The sequence below is a fragment of the Colias croceus genome, chromosome 1 (genome assembly GCF_905220415.1).
Source record: "Colias croceus chromosome 1, ilColCroc2.1".
Classification (NCBI taxonomy): domain Eukaryota; kingdom Metazoa; phylum Arthropoda; class Insecta; order Lepidoptera; family Pieridae; genus Colias; species Colias croceus.
This window is the reverse complement of record NC_059537.1, coordinates 6,412,845-6,438,264: the sequence shown is the minus strand read 5'-3', so window position 1 is coordinate 6,438,264 and position 25,420 is coordinate 6,412,845. Positions and strand designations below refer to the sequence as shown.

At 32.3% G+C, this 25,420-nt stretch overlaps 1 protein-coding gene across 2 annotated transcripts in view; it reads left to right on the top strand.

Moving 5' to 3' along the window:
- Positions 1 to 23,483, top strand: part of LOC123696000 — a 34,129-nt gene extending 10,646 nt beyond the window's left edge. For both annotated transcript variants that reach the window (XM_045641980.1, XM_045641988.1), the window contains exons 2-6: positions 17,968 to 18,089; positions 18,220 to 19,840; positions 20,194 to 20,966; positions 21,314 to 21,443; positions 22,280 to 23,483. In XM_045641980.1, the coding sequence (XP_045497936.1) occupies positions 18,002 to 18,089; positions 18,220 to 19,840; positions 20,194 to 20,966; positions 21,314 to 21,443; positions 22,280 to 22,328 (2,661 nt within the window). In that variant the 5' untranslated portion in view covers positions 17,968 to 18,001 and the 3' untranslated portion in view covers positions 22,329 to 23,483. The remainder of the gene's footprint in view (positions 1 to 17,967; positions 18,090 to 18,219; positions 19,841 to 20,193; positions 20,967 to 21,313; positions 21,444 to 22,279) is intronic.
- Positions 23,484 to 25,420: the final 1,937 nt, after the last annotated feature.

Here is a 25,420-nt window from a genome sequence, read left to right as displayed (position 1 = left end):
GGTTAGGTTATGTTAGACTTTTTTTAAACAATCGAGCGGAGCGAGCGCAGCGAGCGGAGCGTCTCGAATTGTTTTACGCCAAATTTGACATTGACAAAATAATAAATATGCGTAACAAAAACAAGATGGAGTAACTTTCTATAGTAATGTTCCGATTTTCAAAAATTCGTAACTCAAAAACTAAAAGTTTCCTTGGTGTGAAATTTCAGATTTGGGTTCCATAGGACAATAGCTAACCACAAAAAAATTGTCGACTCTCAACTCCACGCCCTATAATGTACAGTTTTACCTAAATCGTAATGATACAAAATATTATATGATCGTAATATGATAATAATGATAGTTAAACTATAGGTATGAGATAATATGCTAAAGAAACAGTAGGTAGATATTATACCTACCTATATTAGAGAAATTCTGTATTTTTGAAATATTCGTTTTCTGATACAAAAGAACAGACTTTTTTCTGTAATGTATCTACCTAGCTACTGTTTTACTAGCTGTGTATTACACGAAGTTGATTACAAGGGCACTTCCTTAATTAAATTAGCCGTAATGAGTTGACAATAAAATTGTAACAAATTATTATAAGAATAATAAACTACCTACCTGCATATTAAATTTGTAATACTATCATTAGCTTCTTACATTCCCATTTGCTGGTAAAATAGGTTAAATAGTGAAGGTTAAATCTGGTGTAAGTGAGGATTAACATAAAGGAAAATCAGCCTATTAGCGTAGTCTCGGAGGGATAGAAACTCGTTTTAATATGCTAGTGCGTACCGCGATTCGAAGGTATCACTTTCATTTAATTGGATTATGAACGAAAACTTAAAATTCTCGATTAGATAACATTTTTCCAAGGTATAATTAAATCGCCAATATAACAATCTTATAATCTATCTATAAAATACACTAGTAAAAATAATTATTCCATACTTTTAAAGGCACATTTTAACCTCAAAAATCTGTGTCAATCAAGTTCTTGACACATCGCTCGTGATTCATAATCCCAATCACAATAAAACAATGCGGCTGTCCACCGGTACACTTATAATTAATGTAATTTAATATTAATGGGAAATGGATATCATGTGAACGAATAAATAAAACCACATCTAAGTCCACGCATACCTAACTGTGATTTTTAATTGTGCACGATTAAATTTCAGTGTAAAACTTTAACGCAGACGAGATAAGAATAGTACTACTAAATTAACGAGTGCCATTGGTAAATTTTGCAAGTCTTCTTATTTGAATAAATATTCCTAGAAGGACTCATTTAAATGAATCGTTGAACTCCAAAAAGAGAAGCTGCATTCCTACGTATTAATTCTGAAATCTTTGCATAGTTAATATGATATTGATTCAATTTGTTTTTTGTTTTATAACATATAGGTAGTTATTTAATTTCTTGTTATTGATTAGATGCTGCGGTTGTCTGAAACTTCTTTGAAATTGTTTCTAACATAAATGTGCTTGCTATGATCTCATTGCTTCCCTTCAATTTTGACTCATATTAATTTTGAAGTAGTGATTATATAGAACAAGTACCTACGTTTATATAAATCGCTACACTTGTTGCTATGCTATCGTCATTACCTTTAGCTTTAGCAGCAGATACTGCATTGTTTACAATCTCCATAGTTACGGCGGCATAATATGTAATGAATACTGCACAACATTGATTACAGCTAGTCTTTGCTTTCAAGTGCCACTTTATTTCTTGAACCACTATTAACTACAATTCGTTTCAATGAAATAACAAGAGCAGAAAATTTAATAATTTACCGATCATAATCACACGCACTAATAATTCCTCTTGTAAGATTCTTCTTAATGAAATAATCGCATCAGTTGCAATTAAAAAAGTAAAGTTTAATTGGATATCGTACACTTTCTAAGAGGAAAATACCCATCACTGTATTTGTAGTCTTTGTACCTATCTCATTAAATAAAATATCAAAGGTTTTTTTCATTAAATAATTACCATGCAAGTGCATTGGTTACTAATTAATATCAACTACAAGTTATTTTACGATACCGCAAGTTTGCCTTGGTTTCGGCCCATTGAATAGGCCGGCGACAATCCTTGACAAATATTTTACGCTTTATTACGATTATTGCTTGTCAAGCATATCACAGAACAAGTAAATGCGAGTTTACGACAGCTTAGTAGCAGTGAAAAGTGACCCTGAAGTGAACTAATCGTGAAATCCTAAGAGTTTTTAAAAACAATACTGTTTACGGACAAGTGATAAGCTTCGGTATCCTGTAACTCTATTCTTCGATTGAAAATGAGCCAACCTAGGACCCTCTTGGTTCTTAGCTCACGACTCAACCACTGCGCAAAAGAGGCGGTCATTCAACGTTCAACGTGATTAATAACGTAATATCACCTAATGACAAATTCCTTTCAGTTGGACCGTGTAAATAAAGCAGTATGCATGAACTTACTAATAAAACCGGCCTTGCGTGACCGGTGACGTCTGCCGGACTTCTTTTTTGATGTTTACATATTATACCACGTTTTTATATATGAAACTCGTTTGCGGAAAGATTCTTGCAGTTTACGCAATCAAGGTTCATCTCCAGCTAACAAGTTTAATCCTCCGTATTCAAATGGCTTTTTGCTTTGAGCGTATGCGGAGCCGAGATGGCAGGCTTGTGGCTGCCGTTTTTCTAAAAACTACTTAGGAGTGGCAAAAAATAACGCTAGCGACCTTATCGACCAGACGATAATATGTCTAAAGAAATAAAGCCATAAAAAGGCGTGAGTGAAACAAGTTTATTGTTGCATTATTTTATAGTTTTAATAATTTACCAAAGTCTAATATTTTGCCCTTGACTCTTACTAAACTGGAAAATAAAAGGAAACATTTACAACTTACAGATTAGCTTCTATTGCTACTACATATTATATTATTATCTATTAGGTATTTGGTCCTCCCTATTTAGTTATCAAATATAAAGATAATTGCATTTGGTTTGAATACACCTGTATCTTGTATAGTTGATCACTTTTCGTACAAAGAAATAAAAATTGTAATAAGTACATTATTAATTGTTATTACTGCGCTGTTAAATTATTATTAATGTTGTAATTTGTATCATTAAAATGTCTCGGAAATTTTCAACAATACTCATACATCTTAAGCAAATGTATATATTTCATTTATCGTGATATATATCAGAGTGTTGAACTTTAATCGAAATATAGCAAACGTTATCCAACTATTATATACTAGCCTCCGCCCGCGACTCCGTCCGCGCGGATGTCGGTCTTCGCGTGGATGGTTTATCCATGTTGAGTAACTCTGACAATGACATCTTATAAATATCTATTGTACCCAAATACGGCTAGGCCTATGATAATACGCAACGTGTGTTCGCGGTTCTACAGAACAACGTCTATGGATAAAACTGAAAAATTAAGATTAATTTTTTTCTCCGTATTTTTCCAGGATAAAAAGTATCCTATTTTACGCCCAGGATAATAAGGTATAATTATACCAAGTTTCATCGAAATCGAACCGTTAGTTTTCACGTGATGCCTTCACATACAGACAGACAGACAGACAGATAGACAGACAGACAGACAGACAGACAAAAATTTTTTTAATCACATATTTGGGTTTGGTATCGATCCAGTAACACCTCCTGCTATTTATTTTTTCAATATTTTCAATGTACAGAATTGACTCTTCTACAGATTTATTATATGTACAGATTTATAGCTTTCTCCAAGTATTACAGATCATTATGCTCAAGTTTCCATTTTACAGTACCTATTAAATGCTTGTTATTTAATCGGTGACAGCAATTTTATAGGCTTTCTCGAACCGCATCTCATTTGATAGTAGGAAAATACATTAATAAAAATCAAATGAAATTTTTAATTTATTGAATATAATTTTGTTTACGATTTCCAGTTAATCTGTGAGTGAAAAGATAACTTAATATCCTACCTTTAAAGTTTATTTTACTTCATACTTAGAAAAATAAATTATTATACCAAAAAGTATGAGTAAGTAAATTTGATCAGTAGTTCATCGTGTAATATAAAGTATTTACTAATTGGCTAGGTAAACTATGAAAAATGAACACAGAATTGTAATAAGAAAACGGAAAGAGTCAATTTACCTAACAATACCACACATCGGTTAGGGTATTGTTTGCGATATTTGTTTTCACTTTTCTTTGTGGTCTTTCTTTCATATTTTCCTGCTTTGTACCTTTTATTATAACCTCATTATTTTCTATTAGAGACTTCGTTTTCTTGAGACTTATCATATGTAGCTATAATACTGTAAAATAACTACTTCAATAATTAGAAATACCTACCATTAGTATTGTCGACCTATTTGTTAATAATTGACTAATTAATATATAATTAGTGCAATATGCTTTATTTTTGATAAGTATTTCGTAGAACACATAATTTAAAAAACTCCTATATTATCTGCAATGCATATCAACTGGTACAGTCGATATTATTATATTTCTTATACAATATATCTTCCAATAGTCCTTGATGATTAAAACATAACTCAAGAAGCGAACAACAAGTTCACACAATTACTTGTTTCTTTTAAAAATAAAAGGATGTCTCAACCAGGTGGAAATACCGAATCCGCGTCTATGATCGCTTCACAAAAAACCAAAATCAATAAAAACTATAACAGCATAGGCGATTAAATATACAATTAATATTCCTACTACGTCCATAGCTATGTGGCCAGGTGGTCTAGCAGTTGTCGAAATAGTCGCTGAAACCAGTTACATTGAGAATGTTGACACTTGTACAAATTAAAATGAGCCTGTTTATTTTGTATCTTTAATTCCAATACATTATTCGAATGAATTATACCTACGTACATTAGGCGATAAACATCTACTTTAAATATAAAATAATTTTAAGGATATGCCGCGATATTCATGGACCAGTTATTAACTGATCCATCCAACATTTTTCGGATGATATTTATTTTCATAAATAAATATGCTTCGGAATACTGTTTTTAATAATCCTGCAAACTACGCAGGTCGGATTTTCTCATTAATTTCGATGCTGTCTCTTCAAACTTATTATTTTGCGATTTTCTTACAATTTGTCAAAGCTTGCAGGTTGAAATAATCCTGCTGAGTTATTATTCTTGTTCGGAATGTGGAGCAATTACTAGTTTGGTAGGTACGCCATGTTAATGATCTGATAAATATTTTGATAAAAATGTTAAATATTCAGGTAAATTATTAAAGCTACATATATAGTCTCGCAGTAAATTATAACAAAATATAAATTTGTATAAATAGGTAAGGTATGAGATAAATCTTATATATAAAATTCTCGTGTCACAATGTTAGTCTGCATACTCCTCCGAAACGGCTGGACCGATTCTCATGAAATTTTCTGTGCATATCGGGTAAGTCTGAGAATCGGCCAACATCTATTTTTCATATGTACCACAGGCGAAGCCGGGGCGGACCGTTAGTAATAATATAATATAACAGTCCGTGTTGCAAGATGTTACTTCAAAACCTGAATAATGTGTAACAGCAGTAATTTCCTCCATTCTTATTACACTTTGAAAATCTTTTATGTTGCAAATGACCATATTTACAGAGAAGTTTCTTCATCAAGGAACAAAGCGGCTAGTGAATATTTCATGTTCTTGTCTTATGCGACAATTTCCCGACTCAAATGTTATTTACCAAACAAAAACTTTACGAAACAATGAATATTCATTATTACTTTGCTTGTCAAGACATTATTCTTTTTGTTATACTAACTAGATTTTAAGGGGCCCTTATAGAGAAAGTTTAGGCATTTTAGGCACTGAGACTTCTCGCGCCCGCGTTGCGCAGGAGCCGGCGCGACATGAACTCCGGTGACCTATGAAGGCGGGCGATTACGCCACAGTATAAATAAATCAGTAGTTCGATTTTATTTGCTATCGTGGGAATGTTGTTAATAAATAAATTTACTACTTATCCTATACCATTAAACGAGCAATATTTGCATATTTATATATTTGTTTGTATATATACAGTGTAGAAATTTTCGATGTGCCCTGAAAGGAAAGTTCTTGAAATACTAGGGATAGCAAATTTTTCTGAAAGGACAATATAAAAGATAATTTATTGTTAATTTCTCGTAAAAATATTTGCTCTTAGAAATAAAAATATCATGGAATCGAACATTTTTATTGTAGAATCAACATAAACATAAAGAACGCTTCTGGTTTATTGGTCTATTTTATAAATACATTTAAAGTTTAAAATGAAACTCTCTTTCTGGATACATTAATTTATTTTCTTCTAAAAATATTGGTAATAATAATTAAAAGTAAAACAAATAAAAAAGGCAAAATAATAATTGAATATTTAAGTATGTAATAAGTATGTTAGTGTATTCAACCAACTTAAAAAAGTGTGACTATTTTACAACAATTTGAATAATAATCAATTAATGATTTGTATTATTGTATACAATATCGAAGCTTTTTAAGAAATGTATAAAATACTTTTTTATGAATTATGAATTATTATCATACATCATAATATTATGTTACCGGCAATATATTAAACCCTTCTTAGTAAATGTATGTTATTCCGAGAAACGGTCGGAATGAAATAAATTATATTCGTCAAATTACCTATGATATCTTTAAATCTGAACTTTTCCTAAGTAGCAAATGTGGGTGGTTTTTGGGGTAGCGATTAACCAATATGAGGTCAAAACTAAAATCCAAGATGGCGCCGACGAAAATTTGAAATGTTTTCGTCATGGGTGTCATTTTCAAAGAGTTGGAGTAACTATTAATCAATAAGAGGTCAAATCTAAAATCCAAAATGGCGCCGACGAAAATTTGACATCATTTCGTCACGGGTGTCATTTTCATGGTTTTTGGGGTAGCTATTAACCAATATGAGGTCAAAATCAAAATCCAAGATGGCGCTGACGAAAATTTGACATCTTTTCGTGATGGGTGTCTTTTTCATGGTTTTTGGGGTAGCTATTTATCAATATGAGGTCAAAACAAAAATCCAAGATGGTGTCGACGAAAATTTTACATCTTTACGACATGAGTGTCATTTTCAAGGTTTTTGAGACAGCTATTTACAAATCCCCAATGTTACCGTCGATAATTTGGTATATTTTTCTTACTCCTTTAAAGTAAACTTAAATAAAATAACAAAAACGTTTACAACTACAGTTTTGTAGACAGTCTTTCTAAAAACAATTTTAAAGAACATTGAAATGCATATTTAGAAATGTAATTATATAATATATAATAAAACGTAACTCTGTGGCAATCATGTTAATATTCGCTAAACTTTTTTTAAAATAAAGTTCATCTAAAACATTAAAACGAAGAGAATAAAATAATAAAGAGCGTGTGTGCCGAGATAACGTGTCAGAAGTGAAACTTCTTTGGCGAGATTTATAGATACCAAAATCACCAAGCCTTGCTCCATAACGTGACAGTATTACCATAACGCGATCTTGAAATTTTACTCTCAATGCGTCTAAAGAAGTTTCACTTCAAAAGGCTATTATCTGTGTACAGTTCCACAGAATTTGAATTCTGCTCGAAAAATATGTAAACGGTTGTAAGAAAAATATACCAAATTATCGACGGTTATATTGGGGATTTGTTAATAGCTGTCTCAGAAACCTTGAAAATGACACCCATGCCGAAAATATATAAAATTTTCGTCAGCACCATCTTGGATTTTAGTTTTGACCTCATTTTGGTTAATAGCTACCCCAAAAACAATGAAAATGACACCCGTGACGATAAGATGTAAAGTTTTCGTCCGCGCCATCTTGGATTTTAGTTTTGACCTCATATTGGTTAATAGCTACCCCAATAACCATGAAAATGACACCCATGACGAAAAGATGTAAAATTTTTGTCGGCGCCATCTTGGATTATAGTTTTGACCTCATATTCGTTAATAGCTACCCCAAAAACCATGAAAATGACACCCGTGACGAAAAGATGTAAAATTTTCGTCCGCGCCATCTTGGATTTTAGTTTTGACCTCATATTGGTTAATAGGTACCCCAATAACCATGAAAATGACACCCATGACGAAAATATGTAAAATTTTCGTCGGCGCCATCTTGGATTATAGTTTTGACCTCATATTCGCTAATAGCTACCCCAAAAACCATGAAAATGACACCCATGACGAAAAGATGTAAAATTTTCGTCGGCGCCATCTTGGATTATAGTTTTGACCTCATATTCGCTAATAGCTACCCCAAAAACCATGAAAATGACACCCATGACGAAAAGATGTAAAATTTTCGTCGGCGCCATCTTGGATTATAGTTTTGACCTCATATTCGTTAATAGCTACCCCAAAAACCATGAAAATGACACCCATCACGAAAATAAGTCAAATTTTTCGTCGACGCCATCTTGGATTTTAGTTTTGACCTCATATTGGTTAATAGCTACCCCAAAAACCATGAAAATGACATCCATGACGAAAAGATGTAAAATTTTCGTCGGCGCCATCTTGGATTATAGTTTTGACCTCATATTCGTTAATAGCTACCCCAAAAACCATGAAAATGACACCCATCACAAAAAAAAGTCAAATTTTCGTCGGCGCCATCTTGGATTGTTGTTTCATAAAAATAATATTTGTCATACTCATACAGATCAACCAACATCATAATAGTCTTCCTACTAGTACTTCAAAACTTTGCCGCTAATCGCTATTCCTATAAAAAAGAGGATCTCAGGCAAGGTAATTTTTAAAACATAATTTTAAATTTACAAATAATTATTGTAATATGAAACTTGTGTTGATTTTGAAATTTGATTTTTGAAGAATAAAATAGAAAATTTTATTTTTTTACATTTTTAGTTCTTTCGATTCCCGGTCGAAGAAAATGAATTTTTGAAAATCTTTGAATGCAGTTCTATTTCTTTTTAAAAATAAAGGAATGTTTCCTTTCAGCAAAATTTGCTATCTCCTAGTATTTCTGGTACTTTCACCCAGGGCCCATCGAAAATTTCCACACTGTATTTACAAACAAATATATAAATATTCAAATATTGCTCGTTTAACACGTTCGCGGACAGTAACGAACACAGGCGTCTATACAGCTAAAAGTGTTACGACAGTACGTCTGTCGACGTATCAGTTTTTACTTGCATAAAATCAGTACGCCACACGCCGTGCGATTTTTCATACTATCATAAAGAATGGCATGTTGTACTGTCTTGACAGGTATAATTACGACTTTTGTACTGTCACTGTATTATTTACAAAAATTCGTCAAAGGAAGGTACTTCCACGCACACATTCATATTTTTATACCCCTCTCCCGCGCACACTACGCCCGTGGGCGCCATGTTTGCATACGGTTAGTCGAGTACTGCGCCGCTGCGGTGATCCCGCGTGTCGCTGCATTTTTTCGCGCGCAATTGTTATTTAGAAAGTGAGTATTTTGTTCCCAACGTAATTTAATTGTTTTACTCATACTGGACATACTAATTCAAGTCTAGTTGCTTTTGTAAACAACATATTTATGTTGTGAACACGATTTTGTTTAACTAAATTTGTAACGAATATTTTTGCAGATGGCGTCTCGAGACTCGTTCGAAAAAGAACAAAAACGTCTTCAAGACCTGTTTGATGCAGCGTCTACCCCTGAATCGAGTCAAGACCCATTTGGGGGACTATGAATCTGATGCTGAGTGCTTACGACGTTTACGCCTATATCCGTTCTGTCATATCATATGGTTTTTTAACCATGTGTTGTTACACTACGCCCCTGGGCAATGTATGAAAAAAAGTAGTGTCTCATTAGCTTCAACCTGTAAGATTGCACTGTCCGCGAACGTGTTAATAGTATAGAATAAGAAGTTAATTTATTTACACCTACAATCCTAGGATAGGTAATAAAATCAAACTACTGATTTATTTATATTGTGGCGTGCTCGCCGTTGTACCTACTTGCCGCTCGGTTCTAATTATACGAGCGGCGACTACAACGTGGTCGGGAGCAAAACTAGCACAGGTCCTCCCTCGATGGCGTCCGGTTGGACTTTGGCGGCACTGGCGTGGTGCGCGCGAGTCGCATATTACGTATTATATTTTATATAAAAAAAAATAGGGGCTAAATTATAAATCTATCCAAAAATTTCACTGTAAAACCTGATTAGTAAATGAAATGTACATAAAAATAGCGTTTCCCTAATTCGCATAAAACTGAAAATGCTTTCAAAATCGATGCTACTTCTGATTTTTTTTTTATCGAGTTAAATATTTAATATTGTGTTTCTATCCAAAAATTCCACTAGATCAAACGTTTATCTGTACTATATATTTTTTTAGGATTTTAAATATGATGATTTCTCTGAAAATAACATGATTTAGAAACATGAATTTCGGTCCATGGGCCCTTAACAGTCGAATGATCTAAGCGATGACACCGACCTTTTTCGTCAAAAGTCAAACTTTCCCAAAACTTACGAACTTTAGTAATCGGCTTTTAAGTTAATTACTGTTTCATCGCGACGCGCGACGTCAAAATTCTTGATTCTGTTTTTAAGCTAATTCAAAGATTTATAATGTTTACGAGAAAATTTAGAAAACGCATGACATAATAGTACACCTACATAATATGTAGGTAGGTACTCATATTTCACAATAAGGCAGTAAACGTGTTAAAAACAACAAACATTTATTTATGAAATAAATATCATTCTTATTACGAGAATTACATTGCAAGCTGACTCAACCTTATTCTGTTCTGTCGAAGTTCTAGAAAAAAATAAAAATAAAGATTTTTTTATTTTAAGTTCGTTTGTGATTGACTTCTTTATTCTGCACGTAGCATAAAATAGTCGACAATGTCATGACTACCAAAAACCTAGGTCGTAAAAACTTTTCACCCCGAAAACGTATTCTCCTGGAGCTATAAAATTCGTTTTATGGGTATTGGCTTTTTATGTTGAAATACGTGTACACAACTGGTTTATTTATAGGTATAGTGATTGTTGTGATAGGTACTATAATAATTTTATAATCAACGCTCAACAGTAAACTCAGTAATTTCGTAATAGATTAAAAGAATTTTTTTTCCTCGTAAATTATTAACACAGTTTCTTAATACAGTATTTTGTATTGAATTTGACATAAATAATATTATTTCATATTAAATTTCCCTCGTTCCCTCAGAAGACTATGTTAATCTGTGTTATTGTATTAAATCTACGTACTTGCATTGTATTGCGAGAAAATTCTAAAAGCCAAAAAGTCAATAAGTACACAACTTTACAGAGACTTTCTAAAACATTACACTGATGAAATTTTGTTATCCCTTAGTTATATTTTTAGCCCTCAGGACATAGGTAGTTCCTTTAAGTTACAGTTTTCTTTAATAATAATTCAGGCTGTTATGAATTGTCTACAGGCCTTTAACTAAAGTTTTTTCTTTGGCCATTATACAGTATAGTATAGACTTTTAGTTCTTTGAGGCGAAGCACAATGCGCAAGTTTCAATGGAAATGCTGCCGCATCGAGCAGGGCTAAAGAAAAAGTCCACGTGAATTCTCGCAGAGGCTTTATGGCTTGCCCATTCGGTAGTCTATTGAATTTACTCGTGAATACTTTTTACAGAGCCAAAACACTTAATTTAATGTGCTTTGAGTTTGAGATATGTTACATTATATTAGGGATTTCGAATAAATAGGTGTCTTATTAGAATGTCAGAAATGTTTTACGTTTAGTGTTGTTCTTGGATTTTTTAAAATACAAAAAAATTGCAGATTAAAAGATAGGTATCTAATTAAATATCTAATTATACTTTAAAGGTAGGTTATATATTATTATTTATTGTATTAATAAACTACTTCTATATGAAGAGTAAGACGTATGAGGATAAAAATATACATATAAATAATTCTAGTGAGAACCTTCAGTAAGACAAAGTAGTAAAACATAAGACAACAAAGGGGTAATAATATTTTATTATTGTGTTAATTGTATTAATTATTATTAATGTGACTCAAGTATGATGTACCTTCTACTGAGAAGATTACAATATAGGGTCTTAATAGATAGGTACCTCTAACTATACGTACTCAGTGTTCACCCTGTGGGTGTGTTCACCAAACATAAATTTAGTTTAAGATTTTATTGTATTTTTCGCATAATTTAGAAATTTCTTTCAATTAAATAGAAAATAGGAAATTTTGGTTAAAAATTTGATGTAAATTTTATACCTTCTTAATGTATTCTTCTTCTTGTAGATTCTTCCAAACATTTTTCACTGTCCGACGTATCATAAATGATCTTTTTATAACAATACGTTTTTTATTTGATTTATTAGTTAAACCCATGGATGCGTCATTGCTAATCTTAGCCAAGCACCAGAATGACGCACCTTGACCTCCAAGTTGTCACGATTGTAATCTAAGTGAGCAAAAACACCGCTAATTACTTCAAGTTATCTCATTTACAACCAGAGTGATCTAAATTTCGTATCTACTAGCGATCCCATCAAGATTTCAAAGAAAAATATAACCAGTTGAAACGGACCTATATTCCGTGTAACTGTTACCCATTATTAGTCGTGCTCTAAGCCTACATAACCTGCTATGAAAATAACGCTAAACAAGAATACCGTTCGGGAATTTCTTAATTTATATTTGCTGTTTGCTTTTTATTTGAATAACAAAATATCCTACAACACACAGAACATAATATAAAAGAGGTTTTATATGTTCTGTGCTACAACCTGTGGCTACAACACATAAAAAATACGTTCGTTAACATCGCCCGCGCCTCACCATAAAGTTATTATCTTGATTCTTGATTATAGTCACGGCTTTAGATTTTTAATAAAAGAGGTAATTCCTCAATTTGCATGCTTATTGAATTACGAACGATGATACGCAAAACGAGGTATCTATGCGGAAATGAAAAATGTTTATATACGTAAGCCTCGACAAATGTAAAGGAAGAGGAAAAGGGTATTTATAATTTTCGTTCGACGTGCCGGCGAAAGTTTTGCATATTCTATGAGCATAGCACACAATACATCGATTCCATGCATTAAACCATGAAGACGAGCCGATGTTAACGGATTAAGCGACCTGAATTCTGCCAGCGTTGTTTACGCCGATGTTAAATACAGGTATTATTTCTTTATATACAGGAGGAATAAGTAAAGATCTAATGCTAATCTAGCAACGTATTTATTGTTGTTTTTGTTTTATAGTATTTATCTTCTTTTATATTAATAAGCTATCATAAAACTATGATAATAAACTATAGATATATTCGGCACTTTAATCTACAAATTGTAATAAAATTTAAGCCACGTTATCTTAGATGAAATAAATAGGTATTATCATATTATAATCTCTATCTCCTATTTAGCAATAGAATAATTTTAGTTTAGAAGAGCTCCTGTCAAGTTTAACGAGTGTAAGTGACTCCTTAATCAATAAATTGGTATTAGATAATATATTACGTTAGGTAAATATCATATAACATTATTATACTGCGTTTCGACTTTATGATAGTGTTAAGTTTAGTATATAGGTAGGTAGTCAATCAATGGTTTTACATGATTAGCTTAAGGGAGTTTCGTGTCAAGCCTTTCTAAAATATTCGTTCGCAAATAAAGTGGAAAGAGTTAACCTAAATGAAGATTTTGTATCCGTACAACACATTTGTATTCAAAAACGTATTTACTGTGTGACTTCAATATTGATCACATTTACCCGTGATGCATACTCTAAATATAGAGGTTTCACTCGCAGTAAATGTAAAAGTATCAAAAAAGTATCGCAAACAAAATGTATGCACGATTCAATTGTATTTTGTTTGGGTCTGCGGGTCTGCCAGTGTGCTGCCACGGCTTAGAATTTATAAGGTGTATAAATAACTGGATGTTATGTGCGTTTTTCTTGAACTTATAAAATTTGCCATTCGTAGGCAGTAGGTAACTAGGTAGTATGAAATAGTTTTATTTTTTTAACTTGACTAACACCCGGTGTTAGTCCATGTTTTGTTAGTTACCTACCTATCTATAAATATACTTCCAATTCTCTATATACCTACCATAATATTATCATATTATATCCCATAAAGAAGATTATATTTTAATCTCTATCATATAAATGGACTTGTATCCATAATATTTTCGACCGTCGCGTCGCATGGAAAACGTATGGCAAATATATTCATGTATACAAAAATAATGTCACAATACAAGGAATAACATCCTTGGCGAGCACATATACGATTAAACGATTGGTAACTAGCCAAATTGAGTATATTTTACAACCTTGTTTGCTCATTTTGCTATGTTATATAATAAATCATGATATATATTAAAATAAGAGTATTTTCAGCACTTACTACGCAATAAAGAATGTCAAGCGAATTTAAAGGTAACGTATCTTAACTTAATTAGCTTAAATGTTACATTAATTGATTGAAGTTACAGCCATTTATTTATCTTTATCTTTTCTTCTTATCGATGTTATCAGTATCTACTCTTAAAATTTTCTTTATCATTGATATTGGTTTATTAAAACTATGTAATAATATGTTATATGTACATTATAGTTAGGCTTCATAAGGCCTAAAACTTTTCGTCAGTTGTGTATTTAAATACATACAGAATTAAGCCTTAGGATGCGTTAGGTGATAGGTCCGAGAAAATAGGCGGATGTCCTTTAATCGGTGAAGGATATCCAGTACCAGGACAAAACCAGATTATCCAAGTTATATAAATCATAGTCGCCATTTTATTTTCTCCAACGCACTTGACCAAATACTCTCAACTGTCGCCCTCTACTATGTGACTATGTTTGAAGCATTTGATATTATTAAATAACCATAGAGAAAATATAAATTTGCTATTGAGTTACCACATTCCCTTTTTTTCGAACATCTAGTAGGTAAGTAAGGCATTCGTAGTAAGTACCTACATAAATCATTTATTTACTAGACGTGACGTTCGCATGGAAGTTCACGCGCTGACGCGGTTATTCTCGCGTTAATCTTCATACCGTGGGAATACGAACAAAAAACTAATATTTTGTTCTATATCTTAAAGTGAAAATCCCATTTAATTAAGCCGCAGGAAGCTTAGCTCAATCAAACTAATAAAAAACAGACAGAGAATAGAAAGATGTTATTCTAAACTGAGAAATATATTATATAATATTATAATTTAGTTTTTTTATAATTAGGTACCTATATAATATGTAATTATTATCATTTATAGATTATGTATGTCGTCAGTATATTGGAACTGGCATGACTAACCCTATTCTTATAAAAGCAATTTGATTACATAAAGATAAGAAGACGCTATCTACATCTATCTACAGCTATGCAAAAACGTTTACATTATCCAATCTGGAAAAATTGCACGAACGGATAGAAACATTGAACGATTTCATTTCATTAAAAGCAAAACATAACACGAACTTTAACCCACAGCATTTAGTACTTTAAACTGTGACCTGAATTTAAATGTTTTGCATATTTTTGTAAATTTTAATGAGAATCATTCAGAGTTTTATTAGAATTATTCCTTTTTGGAACTCAGCACTTACCTAAGTGGGAAAAAGGAACCCTTAGTCCTGCTATCTATTCAAGTATTCATGCTTTTCTGTAGCTTTAAAAATGAGGCTCAAATTCGGTTTACTTTTATAACTTAAATTAAAATTAAAAATAAACATAGAAAAATATTAATGAAACTGTGTCGTGCTTATAATTATTTCATCACCTTACCGCTACAAAATGTAAAACATACAAAACATACGTATTTTTTACTTATCATGCCTTATCATTATTTTAAAAACATGAATTCATGATGTTCCTACTTGATGCTGTTATGTGTCACACAAGCTTAAGATAAGGGCTTTTATACATACAATATACATAATAAGGTATAAAAATATATTTTCAATTTTATTATTAGGTAGGTACATAATACAATACTTCTTACAATTTCAACTGGCCGTATCAAATATACCTGTACCAAATCGTTAATTCCATACGTGTTGAAAATAGACATGTTTGATTTGATTGGATATTCTCAAAGACATGTAAGCAAATGAACTTTAATGCGTGTTTGATTTGCCACCACAAACATTTCCTAAGTGCTCTTTGACTTGTAAGTGCATTTTGTAATTCAAATTCCATTTGCAAATGGCTCTGTACATGTAATGCTATTTACGCAATTTGGCTTGTAAGTATTCACATAGGCTCTTCCGTTTGTCACTTCCTCGCTGTAAGAAACACAAGGAAATACCGTAATCCGCATACAAACTACCTGAATACGACGACCATTTTCCTTATCAACCTTATAATGGATTCAAATTTCAATTAAGATAATGTCAAAGTTATTTTTAAAGGACAGTCCGCTATCCTGTTTATAAAATAAATTTGCTAATGTAAACACTATTTATATATATGTATACCAAGAAATGCTACCTTTTTATTAAAAGTAATATAAACGTAATTGAATATCGTATGCATAATACTTGTGAAAAAATTCAGTATAGGTGTAAGAAAATCAAAACGTTACTATGGAACAACGTTGACGCCAACATCCTAAAATCGATACATAAAGGATACTTGAACGATACAATGAACTCAATTATGCAAATAATCAAAGTTGTTGATAATATTCTGCGACATAACACTTGATAACCCGAAGTCGAATATGCGCTAACGACATGCATCGCAATATTCATAAATTATTTATATTATGATATTGAGGACGCAAGCCAGGGACGCTTTAGATCAAAAGGTCGTTGATTCTGTACCTGAGGTGTACGACTTACGAGACCGGTCATATTTTTTGTCAATTATAAAAAGGGAAGGTTCACTAAACGGTCAAGATGTTTGTACTCGAATATTGGTTTTTTATTTGACAAATAATATATGTACGAATATTAACGCGTATAACTAAACATACCCATATAACACGTTTTATATTAGCTTCACCTGTATGTTTGTATGTTTGTAACCGACTTCTTTGGGCGCGATTTTGACCCACTTTAAACGGCCAGATTTCGTTTAAACTTTGTAGATTTATTGAGGACCGATGACAATACACTAATTTGATAAAATTTTCTATTTTTTAGTTCGGTTTTCTATAAAAAGCGTGTTTTTTAGTTTTTTTAAACCATTATTATTTTTAATTAACATTTTGGATAAATATTTTATAAGATTATATTCGACTGATCAGATAAATATATATTTACCTACATATTTATTATAATATACATAGTAAGCTATTTACAAAATATAGGTATGTCATACAGAATATCATGACACCCATTGGTTAACCCACACAGTTAGTGAAATCAAGCCAAAGGGAACTGTTTATGAAACAGCCTAAAATGTTTTCTCAGTTTTGGGTTTTATGCTCGATAAAGATATCGCAATAGAAAGAGAGATTGCTAAGAAATGATTTGAATCGATTACACAATATTATAATCTGTTGTCACGAGCAAGGTTAAGAGTTGTTACGTGATTATATCGACGGTTCTCAATTCTTACGACAGAAAAAGTTGTATATTAAATGCATAATTATGTGTTTTGTTTCAATCTGTAGGCAAACGACATTCCTTCTTGCGAATAATAACATTGGAATCGATATTTTATTAAGGCCTTTATGAGTTTAATCATTTAGTTTAAGATTTAGCATTGAACTGTACAAGTTTCGCTTAGCAATATATTTCGAAGTATTGTGAAATTCAACGTTAGAAACCCACATACTGGTAATTTAACAATGCCAACATTTTGTTTTATATACAGCTGCTATATATTTTACACCTACTGAAACAATAATCCAGTTGTAGTTACAAAAATTTTAAGTTAGGACTTTTATGTCTGAGTAAATAAGACAGTATGTTTTAATATGAAAAGGTTAATAAAAACATTTTTTTTTCTTTTTTCCAGTGAAGTTTTATAAAATGGAGCGATAATCTTCAAAATGCGGTGGTTCAGAAAGGGTGAGCCGCCGCGGCTGCTTGCCGTATCGCCTGAAACGGAACCTAGAAACACGCGGCGGTCTAGAATAGGTATGATTTATGCAAATGAATCTTTATATTGTCTGAAACTATGATAACCTTATTAAATAAAGAAATGAAACAAAATTTTTATTTTTTACTTATTGAATTTTTAATTAACAATATGTTTAATATTTTACAGATATATCCCCGGTACGCTACTCCAATCGAAAAAGTAGCAGCAGTTCGGTGGAGACAAACTTCTACAATCTAAGCGATCAAGTTATAATAGTTGAAAAGTCGCCGCACCCATGTCACCGCAACGGAGAAACACCAGTTACCCGACGCATTTCGTTGCAAAACAGCCCCACTTCACTGCAAGAAAGTTGCAATTCTAGTCGCAAAAACCGCGGAGGCTCTTTAGAAAAAGAGTACATGGTTTTTAGAGAAAGACGAAATCCATTATTGGATAAAGTTAAGAACACGAAACTGTCCTGCTTTAAGTCTAATGGACCCTTTCGACATGGCGAAGATGCCGCATCTACATCTGGTAGTGAATGTAGTGCTTTTGGGCATGTGGACGATGTAACTCATTGTCGTTTTGCTGAGGCATACCCTGAAACTCACAATGAATTTGAAAATCACAATCCATGGGTCAAAATGCAAAATTATGACGACGAGGTTTTTTATGCCAAAAGCCCTATCGAATGTAATTGGCGAGAAGGCAAATCGTTTACAAACCGCGGAACTAGATGCTATAGCTCAGGTTCAGAATGTGACCGCTATCATGTTATTCCAAAGACAGTAACAAAACTATCTAAATCTAGTGATCAAATTTTTAATGACGACTATGAACCTTACGATAATGAATCAACAATTGCCATAAAATCTGAAAGAAAGACTGATAAATTTAAGAGTAAAGATGATAAGGATACAATTGGACCGAATTCATGTTTATCTGCCAAATTACGAGCGATGTCCGATAGGTATCTGAAATCATCTACAAATAAATTTCTATCAAAACTTTATCGACAGAATGGGGAAGATGAAGAAGGGGCAGCTAGTGCAAATGAAAATAGATCAAAGTCAAGTTGTGCAAATAGTAAAAGTCGTAAAAAACGAGGTGGTGTTAAAGCCAAACTCAGGAGTTTTTCATATGGCGCGTTACCTGGTTTAGATGAATTCCAAAAGGGTCAGAACTCTGTGTTCCACGATGACGTCTTCAATATTTCTTGTGACGATGAAAACGTGTTGATCCACGACTGTGAAGATGCAGATTCTGGTATATTAGTAAATGAATCAGCAGCATCTTCATTATTCGAGAATGATAGAATATCAACACGCTGTGAAAGTTCCGCATCACAAACAAATAACCAAATTCCATCTCATAGCAGAAGTGTATCGGGAGATCAAAGTTACGCGAAAGCTAGGGTTTCCCATAGAAGGAGTAGGGAAAGAAATGAAGTTCCCAAGCCGAGACCAAGGAATTCCCAAAGAGCATTATCATTAGATCGTAAAGAAATATTAAGGCGAATGCCAAAGAACTGTGATAATGACGAGCCTCAGTATCTTCAGTTAACCGAGAAACAAAAAATGCGGCAAAGGGATGCTAGTCAAGGCGATTGTGGTATTCCGCCGATTCCCCCGTGTCGTAAGCCAATAAAAAATTCTAACAAATTACAAGCGGAATTTAAAGTTGTGAAAATAATGAGAAATAGCCCGATAGACGAATTAGGCATATTTATTGCGAAAACAAAACTGTCGGATGAGGGGCACGTAGGCTACTTAGTAGCACATGTTGTTCCGGGAGGTTTAGCGGCAAAGTAAGTTACCTATCTTTATTTTTTTATTAAATTATAACTAATTATAGTAAAGATCAGCGTTAATCCTAATAATTAATATAATAATTAAAACAAATAACCTTGTTTTCAATTCAGTTTTCTTTAATCACGGTATTTTTCATGTATCATATAAAATTTTTAATTGTGGAGTTTATTTCTGTTTATTTCATTATACACAACATCCAATGAATGAGTCATAGTGGCGTACACATGGTCCCTGTTTACAAGTTCACTAAGATCAATAATAAATAAAGAATTGGAAGTATATAAGTATAGCTAGGTTTTTAATCTGCACATGATAAATATTTCTTATTTTAAATAATTCTTGTTTTCAGGGAAGGCTCGTTACGAATCGGCGATGAATTACTCAACGTCAATGGTAGAAGACTGAGAGATCTAACTATGTCTGAAGCCAAAGATGCATTGCGGTCGGGGGCATCTGAGATAGACATTGTCATCTGTAGACAAAGAGAAAAGACATCGATAGAAGCGCGACAACGGGAACCCCCACATAGAAATAACGTCCTTATGCGCGAGAGTTCAGTCGACTATGAGAATGCTGTTATATTAGGGAAGGAAAGAGGCGTCGATAAATATGACGTCAGAATACTGCGTCATCAGTCCCAGGATGAAACCGCTTATAATCGAAGCGCGTTATCAGCGGCGAATGAAACGGCAAGCGCGCCAGTCACGCATTCACATTTCCTGAAAGGACAGAACGCGAACTACAGCAGCATGAATAACAAACTCCTGCGCCGGCAAGTTGTTAGTTACGGTGGTTCCAATAAGGAGGGATTGACATTGAGTTGTGCTAGTGATATAGTGGACGTTGATACACCCGATGGAGTGACAGAAACTAATCCAGTGAAAAATGAGGACGACAATGAAATACAAACCCCTAATGCTGCAAACTTTTGCACTTTACCCCGTCGACCGCGAGCACCAACACATACTTATCATACGATTACATTTGAAAAAGGACACGGCAAGAAACCTTTAGGATTTACAATTGTAGGTGGTAGAGACTCTCCAAGAGGTCCTCTTGGCATCTTCATAAAAAGTATTTTACCCCAGGGTCAAGCAATAGACGATGGAAGACTGAAAGCAGGTTCGTTTATTTTATATTATAGTTCAACAATTTCATATAAATGTTTTAAAACATTGAACGTTTGATAAGGATCGGAAGTTGCATTGTCGTTTCTAGATAAAGATACGGGTACCATAATCTTTCAATTAACTAAATTAATATTCCTTGTTGAATTTTAATCATAATATTATTCTAAAATATCATATAAACATGACGAGTGTAAACAAACTTTAATTCTCTATCGTTAAAGTTTCAATTCATGAATGCGTAATAATTGCACCATTACTATAAACATACTTATAAATCATTAATTATACAGTATCTAGTAATGTACAAGTGGATATTAATAGAAATAATATTATTTCCAGGTGATGAGGTGTTGGCTGTGAATGGGCAAGCATGCCATGAGCTAGCTCACACTGAAGCTTTGGCCCTTTTTAAAGCAGTTCGCAACGGATCCATCGAGCTAAGAATATGCCGCAGAGTGAAAACAAATCAGTAAGTGTATTACTTCGTTTGCTATCTATTGAGTTAAGTTATTACTTTCAAATAAAATTTTAACATCTATGAAAGAATTTGTAAATAATGGAACTGCGCAGACATGTATACAAGTTAAAATTATATTAATTTTTGATTACAAACTTGTTAAACTCATAGATAAAGTAACGTAAAACATGAAATCACTAAAAATTATTTAGTTATAATTATACATTAATGCAACTTGATTTTGTTAGCTTCCATTGCATTGTGACGAGAGCCGTTCGACATTCCATATGCATCTTATTTTTTTGTTTCTACTCAGTTATTACAATTTTATTCTAGGCATAATAAATTGTTAAAACTGCCTCGATACAAATGATATGATTTCATAAGGGCAAAGTACTATAACACGATAGGTACGAATGTTTCTGTAACCTCACATACATTGTTGGTTATTGCGTCAATTAATCAATGCAATTAATTGTTATTTTGTATTATCATATTATTTCTTCAAGTTTTATTCAAACCTACATAAAAGTATATAGTATATGAATGTAAAGTTTCTAGTAAGAACGTAAGAGACAACGTACAACTTGTAAAGTAATTGCCTTATATAAATAACTAGCTGGTCTCCGCGGGTTCACCCGCGTGGCTCCGCTCCTGTTGGTCTTAGCGGGATGATATTATATAGCCTATAGCCTTATATAAATGGGCTATCTAACACCGAAGAACTTTTCAAATCGGACCAGCAGTTCCTGAGATTAGCGTGTTCAAACAAACAAACTCTTCAGCTTTATTATATTAGTATAGATAAACATTGCCATGTGTGTTAATGTTATTTTCGTCTTTTGCAGGTCCGCTAAAGCAAAATCCTGTACAGATCTTCTCAATGACGATGATTGAACGACAAAAGAGAAGTCCTCGAGAACCAATTAGAAACAATGTGCCGAAAAACGGCATTACAAGGAAAACAAATTCCACAAGTGCACCATGACTTGACTTCTTTATTAAATGGAGTTGCTATTATTTCCTCCGTGTAACCAGCAAGGGAATTTTGACAAACACAGCCCAGAAAGATAGATAAAATGGTTTTCCTGTTCCCTTTTCCCGAAGAAAGGTCATCGTTACATTTAGACTGACATAATGAAATAAATAATGAAGATTAAAGTGCCATCAATTAAAAATATGTATAGGTCCGATTTCTTGTTACGTACAACATTTCTTAGAAAGCACCATGCAATCAAAACATTGTTTTTTCAGTACCTGACATACTATCGTTAGTTATCTTTCAAATTCACACAAATTAACAATTTAATTAAGAATAATTCCAAAGATATTGTTAGTTTAAATCTACTTTAACATTGTCTATGTAATTTTTTCTAAACTATCAAAATATATCTGACAAACTGTTAGCTAGTGTACCGCTGTATTTTATTTTGTATATAACGTACTGTATTTCTTAATTAGGTAAAATGAAGCATGAAATAGTACAGTCTTAATGTATACCTAATGATATAGCAAATGCACAAGTTAGACTTGTATATTATGTATTTAATTGTATGAAATTGTATTCGGTACCTACGTTATAGATAAAATATACGTAACTTAGCTTGTTCTGACATTTGTATTAAGATTTGTGTGCAATACTCAAAATTATATTCTCATGCAAGAAAAATAAGAATTTATAGTGCGATTTGATTCCAAAATTATACCAATACAGCATAGAAAGAACGAAATTTATTGAAATCTTGCAATAATATGATCTGATTTATGTAATAAGACTATGATGTAAACTCCTTATTGATTTTTCATCTAATTGAACTATAGGTAGCCAGAATATTTGTATATAAATTATTTAATTGCATGATTAATCATTTTGCGACATATTTATTCATATAACTTCGATAAACTATATTTGACTATACAATTATTTGGAGTAGCGCATGTTTACACTCTTTTTATAGATTATAGATTTGAATATTACTGTTTATACCACTTATTTTGTACATATTATTGTAATTAAATGCAAATTATTGTTCATAAACTATATAAAATATATTGAATTGTTTTATTTTATCCCATATCACTATACATTTTCAACAACAATAAAATTACCTGAATCAATATAATACATAATGCATATTGTCGGTTTGGAAGAAAAGCTATAATTCTCATGAAAACACGAACAAGTACCTAATTCACATAATGCCCTTCTAAACATAGATTTCTTAATTCTTAATACGTAATAAATAACACAAAATATAGTTCAATAGAAATAAAGATATGACGTCATTCTTTTTAGGTATCCTCAGTGTATAGACCGTAGGTCTATTAATTTTTTTCTTCAATAATATTATTTTAGGTATGTCAAAATTGCAATCATAATGATAAAATGTGACCCTGATTGTGATCCCTGATTTTTATGTACATTAATTGTCTTTCTCATCTCTTTTAATCCGCCTCGGCTTCGCCCATGGTTTGCCCGTGGTGCGGTGGTGTCGTGGTAGGTACATATTATATATCTATACCTTATAATATAATCTGTAACTTTTGAAATCAGTCCAGCAGTTCTTGAGATTAAAATGTTTAAACAAACAGAATTTTCAGTCTTAAATTACTTATTATAAGAAAAGATTTCAGTAGCAATTTGAAAAAAGTGACATCTAGATGTAGATATGTGAACTAATAAACTTTTTAGAACCCGTGGAACTGTGCGTGGAACTATCAAAGTATGTAGTATGTACTAAGTAAGTAGACAAACGACATGCATGATGCAGTAGAATTCCCATAGATGGCAGCAGTATTCACAAATACAGAAATGCTAATAGTTGTATGTAACGTAGTATATTATTATTAGTCTGTGCTAATAGGTATTACATATTATTATGTACAGGTACACAAGATCTTCAAAATATTAGGTAGGTCTACCTAATATTTTGAAGAACTTGTGAAGATGGATGGATGGTTCATACATTTTTGTTAACTTTTTACGCAAAAAATGTTGATAATAATTTTAGGATGATATTTGGCACTGAATCTTAAAAAATACATATACAACATTTTAATACCTATATTATAATATTTACCTAAACTGACGTACTTGCATACAGGTAGAATAATATGTAGTACCTACCTAAAGGTTTTACATGAGTAAACACGAGTAAATCCGCCGTATTAATTATCTAATCTTAAAAGGTCTTCAATATTATTTTTGATACCTATCCTACATACATAACCTATCTATTTTTTTAAAGTTAAAACTTATACTATGAAAAAAGAAAAAATTCTTTTGAGCTTTGCAAAAGAAGTTTGTAAAAGTAGCATAAATTAAGGTACCTATAAATTTAAATAGCATAGCAAATCTTACAGTAGTATAAACATACCTACGTATACCTAAACATTAGGTAGGTAATTGAACAACGTGTTTTCTTAAATCACATATCTGTGACCAGATACGCTAGAAAACGATAACAATTATTTATTCAATCTTATAAAACGACGCGACGATTATTATCATTATTAATAGCACATAATAACTATATTATATTATAATATAGTTAATGCTTTACTAGTTAATAGGTTCCGCATCATAAATCGCTAAATATCATCTGATTCACATAACTTCCTGATTTCTCGCTTCTTCGATTGAATCCGATTGCGATGTGAAACTTTCACTCTCGTTAGCAGATTTTGATAAAAACTTTTTGTAGTCGCGTGCGCGGTGCGAGTCATTGATAGCGAAATTTCAAGGGCCGGAAGCGGACATTATTTAATCGCGTGCCTTGTTCATATGTATATCTACATTTATTGAGTCGTACAACATCTGTGGAATAAATAAAAATATCACCGTATTATTGGTGGGCAATTTAGTAAGGTATATTATTATATTGCAATATAAATTGAACTTGGCTTTGTGTAGGTACCTTTAATAATTAATAACGTACATTATTACGTAGGTAGATAGGTACCTAACTTTATTGGATGTGTGATTACAT